General features: G+C 44.7%; 1 protein-coding gene across 3 annotated transcripts in view; it reads right to left on the reverse strand.

The window, feature by feature from the left end:
* SMNDC1 (survival motor neuron domain containing 1) overlaps positions 1-20,465 on the reverse strand; it is a 63,401-nt gene that overhangs the window by 16,406 nt on the left and 26,530 nt on the right. For all 3 annotated transcript variants that reach the window (XR_004539209.1, XM_033941930.1, XM_033941929.1), the window contains exons 2-4: positions 16,143-16,262; positions 14,946-15,088; positions 6,219-6,380 (exon numbers count right to left, since the gene is read on the reverse strand). Coding sequence is in view for 2 of the 3 variants with exons in the window: in XM_033941930.1 (XP_033797821.1) it covers positions 6,219-6,380; positions 14,946-15,088; positions 16,143-16,262 (425 nt within the window). In the remaining variant the exon portion in view is untranslated. The remainder of the gene's footprint in view (positions 1-6,218; positions 6,381-14,945; positions 15,089-16,142; positions 16,263-20,465) is intronic.

Here is a 20,465-nt window from a genome sequence, read left to right on the forward strand (position 1 = left end):
TTTAAGATTTTAACTTTGGTAAAGAAAGATACAAAGCTTTATATACTAAAGGTGATGAGTTCATTATTGGAGCCATATAGGCTTTCACGTTCTCTGCGTTCTCAATCTAAGAATTTGTTGGTTGTTCTCTCTCTTTGATTCATAACTAAGGCAACTATTCGTTCCAATGTTTTTAGTGTTATAGGCTCCAAACTGTGGAACTCTCTTCCTGAATCAGTCTGCTGTATTTCTACATTTGTAAATTTTTGAAAGTTTGAAAGTCTACTTTTTAGAAAGGCTTTTCATCACAATTGTTAAGACTGTTTTAATAAGATTGTTTAATATGTTTAGGGCTGAAGAAATATGTATAGCTAACTGTTTGCACGGTATGATTTATGAATGTTATATTTGTAACCTGAATGGAACTTCAGACATATGGGATACAAATGTTTTAAATAAATAAAATAAATATCTCTGGCCCCAGAAACCTTTAAATATAACATTTTCAGAACCCCTGGTTTTCCTCATAGAGAATAACGGGCTGTACCCACTGTGCTGTGCCTGCCTGTGTCAGCTTTTTCAGCAGACTGACTGAATGGAGAAGACTTTCTGCCTCAATTTCTGTCAAAAGTGATCCAAAACTGGAGATCTTCAGGCTGCCAGTCACACTGGTACCAACTGTGACCTCAACCCCCACGAATCCTCATGCACAAAGAGACTAACAGCCTCTGATAAATCAGAATGTGAGCTAACTCCCAGGCAGGGCTGTGGAGTCAAGGAGTCGAAGTTGATGAGTGTGGAGTCGAGGAGACATTTTGGGTACCTGGAGTTGGAGTCGTGGGTACCAGAAACTGAGGAGTCGGAGTCAAAGGATTTATCTACTGACTCCACAGCCCTGCTCCCAGGGGAACAGACCGTGAGCTTGCAAAATGCAGAATAGGCTGGCTCAGCAGGTATACCTGGGGATTGCCCTTCGCGCTGCAGACCACCCTTATGGAATCTGCACTCTCTCCCAGGGAGAGTAGCCATCAAATTGGGGACCTCTAGACACATAAGCCTCATGAAATGGATTAAAAAATACCCCAAAATTATAAACCAAACAGAGCAGATCAGAACACACCTTCTCACTTCACTTGCAGAAAACTGAAGAGGGCACTATACTCCACTGGTGGAGGAGCTGAAAGATGTGACTGACATCTTTTGGCAACAGTTCGTGACCAGAGGATATTCACCTAGAGCAGTGTTTTTCAACCGCTGTTCCGCGGCACACTAGTGTGCCGCGAGATGTTGCCTGGTGTGCCGTACGGTCAGGGCCGCCATCAGGGCAGTACCACCAGTCTAGGGAGAGGGGCGGTCCGCCCCACGTGGACAGGAGAGAGCTGGACGGGGGACCCGCGGAGTTCAATACATCTGGAGCCGCGAGGCTCGTCTTCTGTTCCTGCCTGCCCTGCAGCTAACATATAGCCGATCGCAAGCGTTCCCCGATGTCAGCGCTGACGTCGGAGGGAGGGCTTAAGCAAAGCCTGCCCTCCGACGTCAGCGCTGACGTCGGAGAATACTTCCGTTCGGCTATTTGTGCGCAGCAGGGCAGGCAGGAAGCAGAAGACAAGCCTCGCGGCTTGAGCTTCGTTTTGCTGAGAAAGTTGCAAAGATGGGCTGGGAGGCAAACACGGAACACAAAAGGGGGGAGGGAGTGCGTTTTGGACACAAGGCATGAACTTGGGAGAGAGGGAGGGAAAGAGATACTGAGGTGGGGAAGGGAATGCGTTTTTGGACACAGAAGGCATGGACTTGGGAGAGAGGAAGGGAGGGAAAGAGATGCTGAGGTGGGGGAGGGAATGTGTTTTTGGACACAGAAGAAATGGACTTGGGAGAGAGGAAGGGAGGGAAAGAGATGCTGAGGTGGGGGAGGGAATGAGTGTTTGGACACAAGGCATGGACTTTGGAGAGAGGAAGGGAGGGAAAGAGATGCTGAGGTGGGGGAGGGAATGCGTTTTTGGACACAGAAGAAATGGACTTGGGAGAGAGGAAGGGAGGGAAAGAGATGCTGAGGTGGGGGAGGGAATGAGTGTTTGGACACAAGGCATGGACTTTGGAGAGAGGAAGGGAGGGAAAGAGATGCTGAGGTGGGGGAGGGAATGAGTGTTTGGACACAAGGCATGGACTTTGGAGAGAGGAAGGGAGGGAAAGAGATGGATGTGTACACGGGGAATAGAAGAAAGGAGAATTTTTGGTCATAGGGAGGGAGTGAGGTACAGATAGTGGCATACCAGGGTGGGGGGGGGGGGGCGGTCTGTCCCACCCCGGGTTTACGTCCCAAGGGGGTGCACAGCTAGCCACCCTCCAGTGTTGTCCCTAGGCCGCCAAACTGCGGCTCTTTAGCCACTTGAGTGCCACCGCCGCCATCGGGAACAGGCCGTCGCCAAGTTCTCCCTGCTTTTCCCTGTGGGGCCGGCCAACTCTCGCCACTCGCGTCAATTCTGACGTCGGAGAGGACGTTCTGGGCCAGCCAATCGCTGCCTGGCTGGCCTAGAACGTCCTCTCCGATGTTAGAATTGACGACAGGTGGCGAGAGTTGGTCGGCCCCGCGGGGAAGAGAAGCAGGGAGAACTTGGCGCCGGCCTGTTCCCGATGGCGGCGGTGGCACTCAAGTGAATTACTTTATATATAGTCAATATAGGCACAGAGTTAAATTTTTTAACATTTTCTAATGGTGGTGTGCCTCGTGATTTTTTTCATGAAACAAGTGTGCCTTTGCCCAAAAAAGGTTGAAAAACACTGACCTAGAGTATAGACTCTTATGTTTATGTAACAGAATATACTTTTTATGCACTTCAAAAACTTTATATATACATCTTCTGAATTCTTCACACTGCTGCATATTTTTCACAAATAAGCAATATATATAACAGTAGGAATTACTCTAAATTTTCAACATAGAAAAGCAACTATAAAAAAATATTCAAAGTAAAAACATGAAACAAAAAAGTCTCAACTGAACCTTCTTCACACCCTTTGACACAATGCTTGCAGCAACAGTTACAAGTCATTTGGGATAACTGTGCACCAACTTTGAACAGGAGCTCAAGGACTTTCAGGTTGGCTGGGGACCTCAATCTCCTAATCTTGCCACAAATTTTTCTGTTGGATTTGGCCTTGGACTGGGTGACATGCCTCAAAAGTTTTCGTTTTTCATTTTTTTTCCCATGCCAGACATTTTTCACCAATTTTCAATGGTCTTAGGTGTTTCAGCAGGGTCTCCTCCTCCCCAAAAGCAGAAGATGGAGAGATGGACTTGGGAGAGATAGGGGAAATATAGACTTGGTGGAGGGCAAAATGAGGAGAGAAAGAGATGACCGACGCAAAGATAGCAGAGGGACTCAACAGCTGAAGGCACTCTGCTGACACCTGAAGCCGCAACATTTAGCAGTTCAAGGGATTAGGGCAGTGTATCGCAAACTGTGCTGCAGTACACTGGGGGGAGGGGGCAGAGAGATGCCGGCGCAGGCTGACTGCTTACAGGACGTGCCTCTTGTGGCGAGAGGCACGCCCTGTAGTCAGTCAGCCAGCGCCCGCGCCTCTGGAACCTCTTCCCTGCTGGCACCATCCCATGTTTCTAACTAATTTTAAAGCTATGTTATAGATTGGATGTTCCTATTTTTGGCATATTGCCTTGGTTAAATGTTTAAACTTAAAAAGATGTGTCATTGAAAGCGAACTGAATCGAAAAATCGATTCAACAGGCAAATCGAACAAAACAAAATATTTTTCCTTGAATAGGGTAGCACTGCTCTGAACCACCACAGATAGGCCTGGCTGAGGTATTTATTTAAATAATTGCCACTAATATTGGTTCTGAAATCTCCTTTTCCGCCATTCCTTAGACATACTTGAATGTTTGGAGTACAGCTCTACCAAATAACATATTTTGCCAGTGGGCCAGATACGAATGATGACTTCTTATTCAGCCGAATATGAATACTTAATAATGGGCATTGAGTTTTAAAATAAGTAATAAAAGAAGCGACATGAAATCAGAGATAAGGGGCTCCTTTTACTAAGCTGCGTTAAGGCATTAACACGCGGAATAGCTCCCGCTACAATGCCCCACGCGCTAGACGCTAACGCCAGCATTGAGCTGGTGTTAGTTCTAGCCTTCTAGCCGCGTAGCGCGGGGTTAGCGCGCACTAATCTGCTGCGTGCGCTAAAAATGCTAGTGCACCTTTGTAAAAGGAGTCCATAGTGATTTTTTTTTTTTCAAGCAAGCATTGGGGTTTTACCATAGCTATCAGGACATAGTGATTTTTTTTTCAAGCAAGCATTGGGGTTTTACCATAGCTATTGAGACAGTGATTGTTTTTTTTTCAAGCAAGCATTGGGGTTTTACCATAGCTATTGGGACAGTGATTGGTTTTTTTTCAAGCAAGCACTGGTTTTACCATAGCTATCGGGACATAGTGATTTTTTTTTTTTTCAAGCAAGCATTGGGGTTTTATCATAGCTATCGGGACATAGTGATTTTTTTTCCAAGCAAGCATTGGGGTTTTACCATAGCTATTGGGACCTAGTGATTTTTTTTTTCCAAGCAAGCTTGGGGTTTTACCATAGCTATTGGGATATAGTGATTTTTTTTCAAGCAAGCACTGGTTTTACCATAGCTATTGGGACATAGTGATTTTTTTTTTCCAAGCAAGCTTGAGGTTTTACCATAGCTATTGGGACATAGTGATTTTTTTCAAGCAAGCACTGGTTTTACCATAGCTATTGGGACATAGTGATTTTTTTTTTCCAAGCAAGCTTGGGGTTTTACCATAGCTATTGGGACATAGTGATTTTTATTTTCAAGCAAACATTAGTTTTACCATAGCTATCCTTCCATGAACACCATTCCTGTTCTGGTTTTTCTCGACAGTTGATACAAAAGCCTCATGACAGATGCAGCATCAGAGGCCTTCATATCTTAGCTGTCATCTTGGGATGACAACTAAGCTCGATTTTTTGATTTGTTCTCAAGATGATCTTTGTAGTACTGACTGCTCCTGGGTACAGTCACAGTAACACAAGTAGAAAAAAGTTGAAGACTAGCTGTTTAATGGTAGATGGGGTCTCAAATATTTAAAAATGAACCTGCAATCCATTCTAGTCTGCTGACCACCACCTCCTCTTTTTCAAAGGTAATCTAGAATTTCTTTTGATCATGGTATGAGCAGCTCCCACTAACTTTTATGGCAGGACTTCCCTGGGGTGACACAGCCAATTGAAATTTTTGGGATATTTGCCATAAACATGAATGAGAAATCTGCATGTATTAAAGATGATGCATAGGCACATTTATCTCATGAACATAGGAAGGAGGGACTCGGAGGCAAGCCTGCATGCAGGAAGCTTCCACTCCAACAGGCCAGAAGGCCAGCCCCAGGAGGTGCGAAGGGTCCAACCCAGGAAAGTTGCACACACAGGTTTGTTTGCTTGGGGGTTTTTTTACCGTCCGTCATCGGGAGGGAGAATGCAAGGGTGGGGGGTTGCTGGACCCGTGATAGGGAAGGAGGGGAGCTGCTGCTGCTGCACCCACGATGGTGAGACGGAGCTGCTGGATGCGCGATCGCACTGAGGAAGGCTGCTGACTGGGAGTGGTGGGAGGCGACTCACGGCAGATACTTCACTGCGGGGACAAGGCCATTCCCCACTCCACATACCCGTGGCAACCAGTCTTTCTCCCACTCCCATTCCTGTGTCTAACAGTCACCGTGTCATTCTCTAGTCTAAACTCAATCATGCATACCACAGCCAGATTATTGATAGGGCCAAACAATGAGAAATATCCTGATTCTCTGTGGTCTGCACTGGGTTCCTGCTGCTGTTAGATCAAAGTGATTAGGCAATGTTGAAAGAACATCTAGTCATGCTTTAAGATCCTCGCAACACATACTATTACAATACCCTTTCCTTTATCCAACTTCAACCTCAGTCCTAATAGCTGTACCACTCCATTTGCTAGCAGGGCCTGGTCTCCTCACTATCCATCTCACTCCATGATTTTCTCTGCTGACTGTGCATGGGATCCACAAAAGCTGCATGACTGTCACTAGCAGACTGCATGTGTTGCTTGCTCATACGAGCTCATTTGGTAACAAAGTCATCAAACTTTGCGCAGACATGATACAGAGATTGACATGTATACATAGATGGTAAGTTAAAGGTATAAATGCATTTCCTCTTAAGTGGAGAGAAAAACTCACTTGGACATAGGTTTGCTGCCACTGTTCTCTTTCGCTTTCCTTCCCTCCTCCACAGGCTTGAGGTTGAATAGGGGCGTGACCTCTGCATTCCCATAGCCACTGAAGGTGATAGCAGCAGTGCCATTCTCTTCGTCTATCTCCTCAATCTCCGCTTCATACCACCTGCAAAGATATCATGGCTGTAAGCATGTGAGTAAAGGTTTCATACGCAGCCCTTACAAGACCTAGATCAGTGGTTCCCAAACAATTTTTTGCCATTTATAATTTCTAGGACCCCTTTGAATTTTTTTCTCTAGTCTTGGTAGGATGGAGAGCTTCATTAATTGCTTTCTGGAACACATGATTAATCAGGTAGGCAGTGGTGCTCCTCACACTATCAATATAGAGGTTTCTAATATCTATGCAGACCTACTAGGTTTTCATTTCTTCAACTTACTTTGTTGCTGGCACTTAAATGCAGTAAGGAGCACTGGCAGCTGTACCTGTTATGAACATGCGCAGCAGAAAATCAGTGACCTTCCCCAATTCACTGATCGTGCTCAATTTTTTTCTCCCCATCTTCTATATTTTTCCTTTCCTTCTTTATCTGCTTCTCATAATTTCTTCACCTTTCTCCTCCCCACATTGCTTTGCTTTCTTTTCCAAGGCCTCTACCCTTCTACAAGTATGTTTGTGTCACCTTCTACAGACAGCTGCACCACACAATTCTTGCTACCAATCCCACTCGATATAGGATTGCCAAGGAAGAAGGTGGGGCACGAGAAGTGGTGTAGAGCAGTGTTTCTCAACTTGGTCCTGGAGTACTCCCTTGCCAGTCAGGTTTTCAAGATATCCACAATGAATATGCATGAAAAACATTTGCATATAATGGAAGCAGTGTATACAAATCAAGTTTATGCAACTTCATTGTGGATATCCTGAAAACCTGACTGGCAAGGGGGTACTCCAGGACCGAGTTGAGAAACACTGGTGTATAGGGCAAGAGCACCATTTTATCCCTGTGTTATGTACCACAGTATTGCAGTGATGCAACTCAGCAGTCTGACCAGTTGGTAGAGGAACAGTACGTAGGCCTTAAAGTGTAGCATTCTGCTGATAGCACAGAGGTTTTGCTGGTGCAACTTAGGCTCCCAGTTTCTCATCACCATTCAATAGAACAAACTCCACAGGTCTTGGGTGTTAAGTTGGGAACCACTGATCTAGACTACAACTCAGTTATAAAACAATCTACATACAGGAATATACACATTTCTTCTAAACGCAACTCTCTTTGAAAGTTAAACCATCAGAATTTTTATTATTTATTTTTTCTTTTAAGTAGAACATTTTTTCAGAGTCTGATTGCTGACCATAGTACACACAAGGAAAAATTATATTAAAAAGAACTTCTTCTTAATATTAATATCAATAAATCACCAAATACTCTATATTTTACAGAAAAGTTTTGATATATAAGCCCCATAGATATAGGTTTCACTGCCAGAAAGATGGCCAGCTACCAATATCTAGCAGCACTTAACTGGACAATGCCAGTGAATATTGGCTCTAGTTGGTGCCAGGCGGGAGTTGGCAATACTTAACCAGGCAGACAGGACTGCTTTTCATGCAGCCTTTCTTGGCCTAGTTAGGTATGCAGGTACCAGAAAGGATAAAAGGGATGGGACTCATTATACCACTTTTTCTGTGTGGTTACAATCAAAGTGGTTTACATATTTTAGACAAGTACATATTTTGTACCTGTAATAGTGTTAAATGACTAGACCAGAGTCACAAGGAGCTACAATGGGAATCAAACCCACAACCTCAGGGTGCTGAGGCAGCTGCTCTAACCACTAGGTCACTCTTCCACTCCAAACTGAGTATCAGCCAGCATCTGCACATCTTCCAGGTTTTCCAAAGACCTAGATATTCAAAGCCAGTGCACAGAGATGGCATGGTACTGAATTTCTGGGTCTAATTTAACCAGCAGCAGTCAGTGCTCATTTTAAAAAAAAACCCTCACACTGGCTGAATATTAACTTGAGAAAGAATAAGGAAGCAAGTGACATATAATCACCAGAGCTGACCCCTTAACACCTAGGAGAAACCTCAACTGATCACAGGACTACTCTACCCTAACAGCTCCTGCTTGCTGTCCTGAGATTACAGCTGTAGAGAAGTAAACGCCTGTGGGGTGGAAAGAGGCCATACTCCCCTCTGGATGCCTAGAATGCAGCTATAAATGTAAACAGCAGTGAGATAATAGGAATCTCAAGACCTAGCTTAGGCAAGACCAACAAAAGGACCCCTTAGTATACCCCTTAGGATTTTCTTAGGATACCATTAGAATGTTTGGGACTTTTGAGAATATCTGGTTTTCTCAGTTGTAATCTTATTATTTTAGGAATTAGGGTTGATTAGGATTTTACAGTGTTTCAGAAAATAGTTTTACTATCTTGCATCTATGGAGTGAGTGTATTGGATGGAGTTATTTATAGTTGGTTGGGTTTTAAAGTGATGTATATTAGAAGGAATAAATTGAAGTATTAGTTGTGCTGGATAGTAGGCGATATGCAAGATGAGGCTTTCATCTTAAATTATATGGGAAGAATATCAATGAGTGGTCAAAGTTTTTGCATTAGGTGCCAATATCTGAAACAGGTTGTACAGGGAATCACTTGTCAGTGAATACCATATTTGGTGTCCAATTACACAAAATTCATACAGTTACACAGAACTAGAATTTTATTTTTTTTTTAACAAACATGGCTGACTAGGGATGTGGTGATCATTTTTCAGAATTATTTTCCATTGAGCTAGTGTATTTTGGATACTCCAAGAGGGAGAAAATGGTGGTAAAATGTAGAAATGCAACAAAGCAGATATTGTTATTACAGTATTCCCAAAATACTGAATGTTAATATTTGGAAAAGATTATGCAATTTTAGTTTTGGGCTTGCAGTTCCTGGAACAGTTATTTGGAGATTGTACTATAATAAGTTTACAACAGAAAGAATGAGTATATGCAGGGCTGTGGAATCGGAGCCGAGGTCGGAGGAAATTTCAGGTACCTGGAGTCGGAGTCAGAAGTACAAAAAACTGAGGAGTCGGAGTCGGAACATTTATCTACCGACTCCATTTTTGAACTTGGCATACCAATCACGAGCGATTCTTTCAGCTATAGCACCCACTATATACACAGCACAAATGTTGCGAGCAGCTTCTGCGGCCTTAGAACCTCAATTAAAAGCAAAAAGAAGGTGGTGTCGAAAATGCTCATTTCTCTCAACTTGACATTTCATTTTAACGATCTGAAAATTAACCAGTGCTGTGGAGTCGGAGTCGGAAGAAATTTCAGGTACCTGGAGTCAGAGTCTGAAGTACAAAAAACTGAGGAGTTGGAACATTTATCTACCGACTCCACAGCCCTGAGTATATGACTTACACATCACATCTCTCACAATGACAGATATGGGTCTATCTATCAGAAGCATGATGGCAAATAAAGGTCAAATAGCCCATCCAGTCTGACCATCCAAGGCAGGGGTCTCCAAAGTCCTTCCTTGAGGGCCGAATCCAGTCAGGTTTTCGGGATTTCCCCAATGAATATGCATGAGATCTATGTGCATGTACTGCTTTCAATGCATATTCATTGGGGAAATCCCGAAAACCTGACTGGATTCAGCCCTCGAGGAGGGACTTTTGGAGACCCCCTGATCCAAGGTAACCATTATCTCTTCCTCTAAGAGATTCATGCTTTCTTGAATTCAGACAGTGGCTCAAACTTTGGAGACAGCAGTCATGGTTCCTACATCACGACAACGTACCCACTCATGTCGCTGTCAAAATTGCAAATTTTGCACAAAAAACGTGATGACAGTTAATCCCCAACTACCTTACTCTCCTGACTTGGCCCCTGCTGACTTCTTGTTTCCTAAACTTAAATCCATGCTGAAAGGAAAGCGATTCGACACCATTGAAGACCAAGCAAAATTTGATGCAAAAACTTTTGGCGATTCCTGAAGATACAGTTAAAGATTGTTTCCAGGAGAGGAAACGATGTTGAGAAAAGTGTATAATAGGGAAGGGGAGTACTTTGAAGGGGACCCAATGGAATAAGTTGTAAAATTGTTTAATAAATTTTTATAAAATCAGTCCTGGAACTTTTTAAACAGACCTCATACAGTCTTCTCAGGGTAACTCACTATATCTCTACAATGAGTTTATTTAGGAAATAAAATAAAATTGGCATACAAATCTATAGACTTGATGACATTTGTATACACGGATGATATACAACACTTGTCTTTTTAATCCTGCCAATATTTCTGAGATCCACATCATTAACCAAAATTTAGTAAAGATTACCTCCTGACAACATGACAATTGAGTGCTGCTCAATCCCAACAAGTCTAAAGCTCTTCATTTTTGAAATACTGACCCTAGAGAATTAGCTGCCCCTCTTCTCCTCTCTAATACACCCGTTCCATTGGTCTTCTCTCTGCAATACTTGGCATCATTTTTGACAACAAACTTAGCTTCCAACTCCAGATACCGTCAGTTGTTCAATGATATTTTTAAAAACTGCCTATGATTTGATCAAATCACTACTTGAATCATCGGCACTAAATATTTTGATTCTCTCCATAGTCAAGAACCACTTAGACTACTGTAACACTCTCTTATTGGGGTATCCGATGTAAAGATTCATATTGCCTTCAACTAATCCAAAATACATCAATAAAACTGATTACAGGGGCAAAGAAATTTGATCATGTTAACCCCCCCCCCCTTTCTTAAATCAGCTCGCTGGCTTCCTATAATCCATAGACCAACATAAGATCTTGCTATTAGTCTTCAAAATTTAGCACACATGATCCCGATCCTTTCTTGACAGACTACGGGATGGGACATAAGAGATCAGTACTCTCTGCTCCCTACAGTAATATAACTTAGTAGTCATTCTGACTTCAAGTCAGATCACCTATAACACCACTTTGCCTTCCTCTTTTCGGTTAGAACCCTCTCTCGATAGATTTAAAACAGCCCTTAAGACATTTCTGCTTAAAGATGCCTTTGACTAAAAGCTCCCTGTATTCTTAGTTGTAGAACTCCCCTTTCCCTCAGTCCTTTTCATGGCACTTTATAAACACTCCCTACCCCTTCTTTTCCATCCTACTAATGCATTTCTTCCCCCTCCCTACTTTTCTCCACTTTCTATTTTATCTGCTTTGATTGTAAACCACTCAGATGCTCTGTGATGGCACTTTATCAAGAATTAATTAAACTTGGAACCTCCCCTCATAAATCTCCAACTGTGGAAAATCTTATTTTAAAAGCTTTTTTCCTTTGGTAATAGTGTTCAGGGGTAGAAAGACAAAATTAAAACCGTAGTTGCTTAGCATTAACAAGTTTGAGAAGTTTCCCCCCATTTCTTAGATTTTAACTAAATCTTTATGATCAGAACTGTAACAAAGAATGGTAATCAAAGAAGACAAAACACTGTTTTGACCTCCATCCCTTTCTCCTCATAACTCAGGCCATTGTAACATTAACCTCTCCTACTGTGTTCTTTGCCCCATGTCTCTCCCCTCCCCTACTGCTTTATTTATTTTGTCAGTTTCATGTTGGTTTTGTCTTGTAGTATTGGGTTTATATATATCAAATAAATTTGAACACTGCAAGCTCCCTTGGACACTCTCAGGGTATAAACTTTTATAAATAAATAAATAAAAATAGCTTACAGAATGTGACACTAGACAAAAAAAAACCCCTTAAGAAAGTTAGAAAAACAATTTTTTATGTAGCTTTTTTTATTTTTCACATTTTGTTTTCCTTTTTCTTTCTATTTTGTATTGCATTTGCAAATTTTTTATGACTCTGCTTTCATCTCTTAATTGTAAGCAGAAGTAGCCTCAAGACACTTCCTCTGATATACACTTGCATTTTATGCATTTTTCATTTTTTATACTGTAACTAAAAATCAATACTGATATTTGTTAAATAAACTCTGCATACAACTAGCTACACTTGATGACACTCAAATGCTATCTGTATGTAGGCTTATGATCCCCATCTTTTGCTAGTTAAGTCTAACCTAAACGGGAAAATTCTCAGCATTATCAGAAATTGATTTAAAAACTTGATCTATTATGTCTTTCTTATAGATATGAATGTTATAATGCTAAACAGAATTATTTGGGTACCGTATTTTCACGCAAATAACGCGCACCCGTATAAAACGCGCACACGGGTATAGCGCGCAGAAATCACGATGATATGTACAAAAACTTTGGTATACCGCGCTCACGGGTATACCGCGCATGCTGCCCGACGCTCCTTTCGCCCGCCCTGACTTTCCGTGCGCTGTCCCGACTCTCCGTTCACCCCCCCTGACTTCCGTGCACTGTCCCCCCTTGAAGGTCTGTCCCCATCCTGAAAGCCTGATGCCCCCCCCGACGTCTGATACATCCCTCCCCCCCGAAGGACCGCCGACTCCCCAACAATATTGGGCCAGGAGGGAGCCCAAATCCTCCTGGCCACGGCGACCCCCTAACCCCACCCCGCACTACATTACGGGCAGGAGGGATCCCAGGCCCTCCTGCCCTCGACGCAAACCCCCCCCCCCCCCAACGACCGCCCCCCCCAAGAACCTCCGACCGCCCCCCCAGCCGACCCACGACCCCCCTGGCGACCCCCACGACCCCCCCACCCCCCTCCCCCGTACCTTTGGTAGTTGGCCGGACAGACGGGAGCCAAACCCGCCTGTCCGGCAGGCAGCCAACGAAGGAATGAGGCCGGATTGGCCCATCCATCCTAAAGCTCCGCCTACTGGTGGGGCCTAAGGCGCATGGGCCAATCAGAATAGGCCCTGGAGCCTTAGGTCCCACCTGGGGGCGCGGCCTGAGGCACATGGTCGGGTTGGGCCCATGTGCCTCAGGCCGCGCCCCCAGGTGGGACCTAAGGCTCCAGGGCCTATTCTGATTGGCCCACGCGCCTTAGGCCCCACCAGTAGGCGGAGCTTTAGGATGGATGGGCCAATCCGGCCTCATTCCTTCGTTGGCTGCCTGCCGGACAGGCGGGTTTGGCTCCCGTCTGTCCGGCCAACTACCAAAGGTACGGGGAAGGGGGGTGGGGGGGTCGTGGGGGTCGCCAGGGGGGTCGCGGGTCGGCTGGGGGGACGGTCGGAGGTTCTTGGGGGGGGGCGGTCGTTGGGGGGGAGGGGGGTTTGCGTCGAGGGCAGGAGGGCCTGGGATCCCTCCTGCCCGTAATGTAGTGCGGGGTGGGGTTAGGGGGTCGCCGTGGCCAGGAGGGTTTGGGCTCCCTTCTGGCCCGATATTGTCGGGAAGTCGGCGGTCCTTCGGGGTGGGGGTGCGAGTGGTCCTGCCGGGGGGGGGGATGTATCGGACGTCGGGGAGTCGGCCGGGCAAGAGGGCTTGGGCTCCCTCTTGTTCCGATCGTGGATGCGGGTCGGGTGGGAGCGCGTGCGAGCGGTCGTTCGGGGTGGGGGTGCGAGCGGTCTGGCCAGGAGGGTTTGGGCTCCCTTCTGGCCCGATATTGTCGGGAAGTCGGCGGTCCTTCGGGGTGGGGGTGCGAGTGGTCCTGCCGGGGGGGGGGATGTATCGGACGTCGGGGAGTCGGCCGGGCAAGAGGGCTTGGGCTCCCTCTTGCTCCGATCGTGGATGCGGGTGCGGGTGGGAGTGCGTGCGAGCGGTCGTTCGGGGTGGGGGTGCGAGCGGTCCTGCTGGGGGGGTGAATCGGGCGTCGGGCGGGGTGGGAACTATGTTTTAAAACTTTTGTATACCGCGCTCACGCATATAACGCGCGAGGGGTATGCGCGGTAGGTAAAAACGCGTATAACGCACGCGTTATATGCGTGAAAATACGGTACATCTCAAATACCCTCACTTGTTAAATGGTCTCCTTTTAAGGCATATTTGATGTTGAAATCTGATTCCTATACTACTGATTCTTGTTCTAGCACGTAGCTGTTGATATAATTGTATACAATTCATGAACCTTGTGTATCCTTGATTATATTTTTATTTTACGTTTGGTTGTGCTATGGGTTTGGTTTTCCTTTCTCATCTGTATGAAAAACAAAAATTTTCACTAAAAAAATTAAGACTAAAAAACCCCCCAAATATAACAAAATCCTAAGCTCAGCATTTATAAATATCTGTTAGCTATCAGGAAAAAATGTTCAGCATTTATATGAAGCCCATTACAATCTGATTTCACCTCCTTTGGTTTTCTGGAAGTAGAGTGTGGTCTTAAATTTTTCATTCCACTATTATGGTTTACTTTAACTTTAGAAATTGCTCTTCCTGACAATTGTAACAGAGTGGTGTACAAGAATATATTCAAGAAAGTAGATAGAAACCCCCCCCACCACTATTATAAACAGGAAAAATTAAAAAAAGAATAGGTAAAAGACTAAGCTAGCCTGCACCAGACTCAACCCATATCTGCTGTCATACACTGTTAGAAGCCTTCTGAAAAAGAAGAACCATCGGGGCTGATCGAAATGTCATCAGTGATGGCTCAGTCTTATCCCACTCTCCTGATTTCTACTTTAAAGAACATGCATTCTTCTGGGTTTTTTAATTATCATTTTCTACTGCCTATCAAATTACCAATTTAATCAATCACTAAACAAACCTGGGTAGTTCAAAACAAATAAAATATACTCTTACCATTGCACTGCAATATTTCATGTTACTGCTAGTTTTTGTTTTCTACACTTACTGTCCATCTTCACTCCAGACTGACATACACTTGTCCCCAACCTTCCAGCTGTGACTGAGCTGAGCAGCAACAGAGCTGTCTGAATTGGACAAAGCTTCTGAAGGTTGTGAGGAGAGGAGGTCTTTGGTTAATTCTATAACTTCCTAAAAAAAGGAGAAAAAGGGGTTGCTCGATTATTGTTAACTGTGAGAAACCAATATTCTACACACAGCAAAGCTCAAGTATCACTGATACTCAAATGATATGTACTAAAGATTTTTTATTCATTCCCCCCCCCCCCCCAAACAAATAAGAGAATAAAGACTTCAAAAATAAAATCATTCAGCAAGATTTCAAAATTACATCAAAATTGGGTGTTCTACTGCCAAGTTTTTCTTTGTACAGAAAAATTTAATAGGGATGCCAGACAAAAAATGTTTCTTGTTGGGAGCTTTTCAATAAGATTGCACTAAAATAAAACACAATCTATGCCATTTTAATGTGCACGGTAGAGAAATAAACATTCCTGAAGTACAACACACAATAAAAACCTGCATGCAGGTACACAGTAATATAGTGGATGGCAACCTTCCCCCTATGTGGGGAGGAATGGCTGCCAACCTGGCTTTATTGAATTTTCTTGAAGGCTGAGGATGGGCAAGAACCAATGGCTTGCTGTCTGGACTCCTAAAAGTATCTCTGAGCATTGTGACCGCCTGACTAGGAATGGAATCTTCGAAAGCCTTGAAAATTCCCTTGCCCAGAGCATCTAGCAGCCCAAGGCCTACTGTTCAGTAGGGTTTGCAGGTGACAATCTTGCATACATGCATAAGATTGCCATTCCTTTCCAAAAAAATTTGCCCTTTGAATGGCAGTGGGCTTAGAGGTCGAATCTCCCGCCCACTGCCTGATCCAGAGCATTCTGCAGGCAGAGAAACAATAGGCAGAAACTTTGCCCATGACCCTAATAATGTCATAAAGAGTGTCTGTCACATAATTCACTCCCAACAGAGCCATTTGGGAGGAATCTTCATCATTTGACATGGGTAGCCAGCTAACCCAAGTATGGCAAGCGCGCGCCACAAACAAAGCTACCAAAGCAGCTTTCAGTACATACAGTATATCAAACATACAAAGTAAATGCCTTGTTGTGGCATTTTTGACTGCATATTTTAGTGCAGTAGATGTTGCAACTTCTACCATTTTGCAGCCTCCCACCTGTAAATCCTTCTTCAGCTTTAACAAGTCATCGTTGTCTTCATCTGTAGACAAAGCTGCCTCAACTTGCTGGAGCTGAGCTTTGTACCCTGCTAGCTGTTTTGCAAGTTCTTCGGCCATCTGTAAAAAAACCCACAAATGCCTGAGAACATTCGGGTCTTTATCTGCCGTCATCTACTATGTTACTATGTTACTAAGTCACAAAAAATATGACATGAACAAAAAAGTATAAGATTTCCAAGGTTTACTGGTAAAGTTAACAGAGCATAATAAAAGTGCTACCTAGATGAGATTATCTTTTTGCAAAGAGAAAGGCAGCTAGAAAACTGCCAGCAAAAATCAGTAAAAAGTTCAATACCATAATGCAGGATTTCAATAAAAGCAAGCTTTGGTGAAAAGGTCTGTCGCAGGGTCAATAAAAATCAATGATTTAATTTTTTTAAAATCAGATCTTTTAACATTTAAATTGGATTTTTATATATTTTGATGAAAAATATATCTAAAGATAGTTTTCTATTTAAGATACATTATATTCCAAAAGTTATTCATCATGAAATAAGGATTATCGTATTTTCGCTTCATAAGACGCACCAGACCATAAAACACACCCTAGATTTAGAGTAGGAAAACCAGAAAAAAAACAACATTCTGAATCAAATTGTGTACTAATATATACCAGCCTCGGCACCCAGCCCCCCTCACTTCCTGCCAGGCCTGCACCCAACCCCACACTCCTTGTCAGGCTATGCACCCTGTCTCCCTTTTACTGCCAGGCTGTTCCTTTCATTTTTCATATACACACAGCAGATACACCCAACCCTACAACCCTTGCGAGGCTCTGCACCCTATCCCCCTCTCTCTGCCAGGCTGTGCACCCTGTCTCCCCTTCCCTGCCAGGCTGTTCCTTTCATATACACACAGCAGATATAAATTATCAAAACTGACATTTTGATCACTAAATTGAAAATAAAATCATTTTTCCTACCTTTGTTGTCTGGTGATTTCATGAGTCTCCTTCCTTCCTTTCTTCACTCAGGCCCAACAATTGTCCCTTTCTATTTTCTCCCTCCCATGTCCCAAGTTCATGCCCCCTCCCACTCATTGCTTCCAGCCTTTGTTCTTCGACCTACCTACCTCCCATGTCCTGAGTTCGTTGCCCCTCCCACTCACTGCCTTCCAGCCTTTGTTCTTTGACCTACCCCCTCCCATGTCCCGAGTTTGTGCCTTCTCACTCCCTCCCTCCCATGTCCCAAGTTCGTGCCTCTTCCCATGCCCTGAGTTCGTGCCCCCTCCCACTCACTGCCTTCCAGCCTTTGTTCTTTGACCTACCTCCCTCCCATGTCCCGAGTTTGTGCCTTCTCACTCCCTCCCTCCCATGTCCCAAGTTCGTGCCTCCTCCCCCTCACTGCCTTCCAACATTTGTCCTTCGTCCACCCTGCCGCACTGGAAACTGTCTTCCTCCCTCCCTGCCGCGCTGAAGCCTGCCTACCCTCTGCCAATTCATCTTCCTCTGGCCAGGGTCTGCCACCGTCGCAACTCAAGGAAGGGAAGGGCCCACGTGCAGCGATTATATGTCGCTGGCCCACAAGCCTTCTCCCGACGTCAGAACTAACGTCAGTTCTTAGTTCTGACATCGGAAGAAGGCTTGTGGGCCGGCAACGTGCAATCACTGCACGCTGGCCCTTCCCTTCTTGGAGTTGCAGCGCAGTGGCGGCCAGCAGGGAGAAGCTGTGGTGAGCAGGCGAGTGGTGAGCAGCTGTGGTGGCGGGCAGCAGTCAGCCCGCATACCCCAACGAGTGGGACATTTTAAAAAGGTACAATGGGGTGGGTGAGGGTGTTTAAAAACGTTACCTTCACTTCGCTAACCATAAAGGTGGTGGCCTGGCATTTCTCTACAAATCATTCTTCGAAGTCCAGCTCCTCGAAAAGGGCAATCACACCTCACTAGAATACATGCTAGTCTCTGTCAACGATGAACTCCACCCTCATCCACTGGGTATCCTGCTTCTATATCGCCTACCTACTACCCCTTGGAACAAATCCTCCAAAATCATCCTCGAAACTATAACAAACGCCTTCCTCAAATTTCAAAGACTACTGATTATTGGGGACATCAATCTCCACCTAGACGACCTCACCAGCAAGGACACAACCAAATTTATTAGCTTCCCCCCCCCTGCCCCATCCCCAACCCATGAAAAGGGGCACACACTAGACCTCATTAGTTTCCTCGATCTTACCGCCCACAAAACTTCAGCCGGTGACACTCGCTGGGAACATGTATCCTGGTCCGACCACCTCTTAGGGACCTTCTGTCTCCCCATTTTCATGTCGCCTTTTGGGGCTCCACTCCGCACTTCCAATTCCATTACCTTCCGCAAAAAAATTACGAACGACCTGTTCTGGACTAAATTTCTCAACCTATTCTCCTCCGTTCCTCAGCCTGCAGATTCAGAAACCAACTGGCATAACTGGGTCGCACTCTCCGAGTCCACCTATCACTCCCTCGCCCCTCTTTCCACTAAAACCATCTCCTACTCCTGTAAGGTCCCTTGGTATCTCCCTTATCACACAGAACTAAAGCAGAAATGTCAAGCTCTGGAGCGCAAATGGAAAAAAAATCTAAATCCCCTAGACAGACAGTCCTAGAGGGTCAATATCAAGTTTTACAATACAGTTCTAAAAAAAGCAAGATAGAACTTCTACGGAGATAAAATCTCCAGATCCAACAACCAGAGCAGTACTCTATTCAACATCTGGCGCTCCTTAACTTCCAAAAAAGGCTCCACCTTGGTCCCCTCCTCTCCCTCAGCCGATGTTCTGGCAAAATTCTTCAACGATAAGATCACTACCTTGAGATGCTCCTTCCCACCTACAGTCCCCTACAACTCTCTGGTGCCCACCGACTCCAATTCCACCCTAATGACCTCCAACCCCATCCCAGTTGACAGATCTTGGTCCACCTTTAAGCACGTATCTGAATCCCTGGTCCTCAAACTCTGCCTCAAACTGAAATCCTGCAACTGCTCCTTAGACCCATTCCCCTCCTACCTATACGAGAAAATTTCCGCGCAGGCCATCTCATCTATTACTGAACTCATAAACTCCGCCTTACACTCGGGCCTTTTCTCCCCAGAAATGGGTCATATTGCCCTGATCCCACTACTGAAAAAAGGGAAAGAAAATTAACAGGTAAGAACATAATTTTTAATTCCCTAGCAACAGCAACAGATGAATCCAGAGACCAATGGGATGTAGCAAAGCAATCCTCAATCTGGGTGGGAAGCAAACTCTGCCTCCGCAACAACTGACGCACTAAACGCATCTACCGCATGCAACCAGTAATGCTGAGAGAAAGCACTCTCGGAAGACCAAGTAGCCGTGAGACAAAACTCCTCCAAGGAAAAAACCTCTGGACCGAGTCCAAGAAGTAGCCACCACTCTGATGGAATGGTCATGAAGTTCTTTTGCCAACCGCTTCCCTGCCATCAAGCAAGCGTAAAGAATGTCCTCCTAGACCCATCGAGCGATGGAGGCTTTGGACGCCGCCATATGTTTGAAGCGTCCCTTGAAGAATACAAAAAGGTGATCTAAACAACTAAAAGACATTAGAAACCTTGCTCGCGGAGAACGCTACGCACTTTCAAAAAATGCAGTGAATAAAAGCACGTCTCCCCATTTCTCCTCCCAGGAAGAAGGAAGGAAAAGTGAGCGTGACATAAAAGAAAGGATGACACCTCCTTAGAAAGAATTGTGGTACCGTCCGAACTGATACCTCAGATTTTGGAAATCAGAAATAGGAATCCCCGCTGAACAAGGCCTGCAACTCAGAAAACTGCAGAGCCGAAACCATGGCCACAAGAAACCCCGTGTTCAATGGCACAAGAAGGAAATGAAGCCTTTGGTAAACTGCGAAAAAGTACCTGAATATTGTACTCCGGACAGGGCTTTCTAAGAGGTGTACAAATATACCGTACTCCGTTTAGGAACTGAACTACATGAAGCTGAGAAGTTATCGAAAAGCAATATACCTAGCCCTTGTAACAAGCTAAGAATGGCACTTGAAGCTGAAGGGAATTGAACGCTAAGCCCTCGGCAATACACCTGTGCCAAAAAAGAACTCTGGAAGGGTGCAAATGTTGAAAAGTATCCAAGAAAGGAAAAACCTCTAAAAGGAAGCAGAAGCCACAGGTGAAGACGTCTGTAGCGCCTGGATAAGAGAAGAAACAACCTGCTTCGCATAACCCTTACACGTCAGTCATGACTTCTCAAAAGCTAGGTCGTAATACCAAAGTAGTACGAATATCCATGTTGATCGGACCC

The sequence above is a fragment of the Geotrypetes seraphini genome, chromosome 4 (assembly GCF_902459505.1).
Source record: "Geotrypetes seraphini chromosome 4, aGeoSer1.1, whole genome shotgun sequence".
Classification (NCBI taxonomy): Eukaryota; Metazoa; Chordata; class Amphibia; order Gymnophiona; family Dermophiidae; genus Geotrypetes; species Geotrypetes seraphini.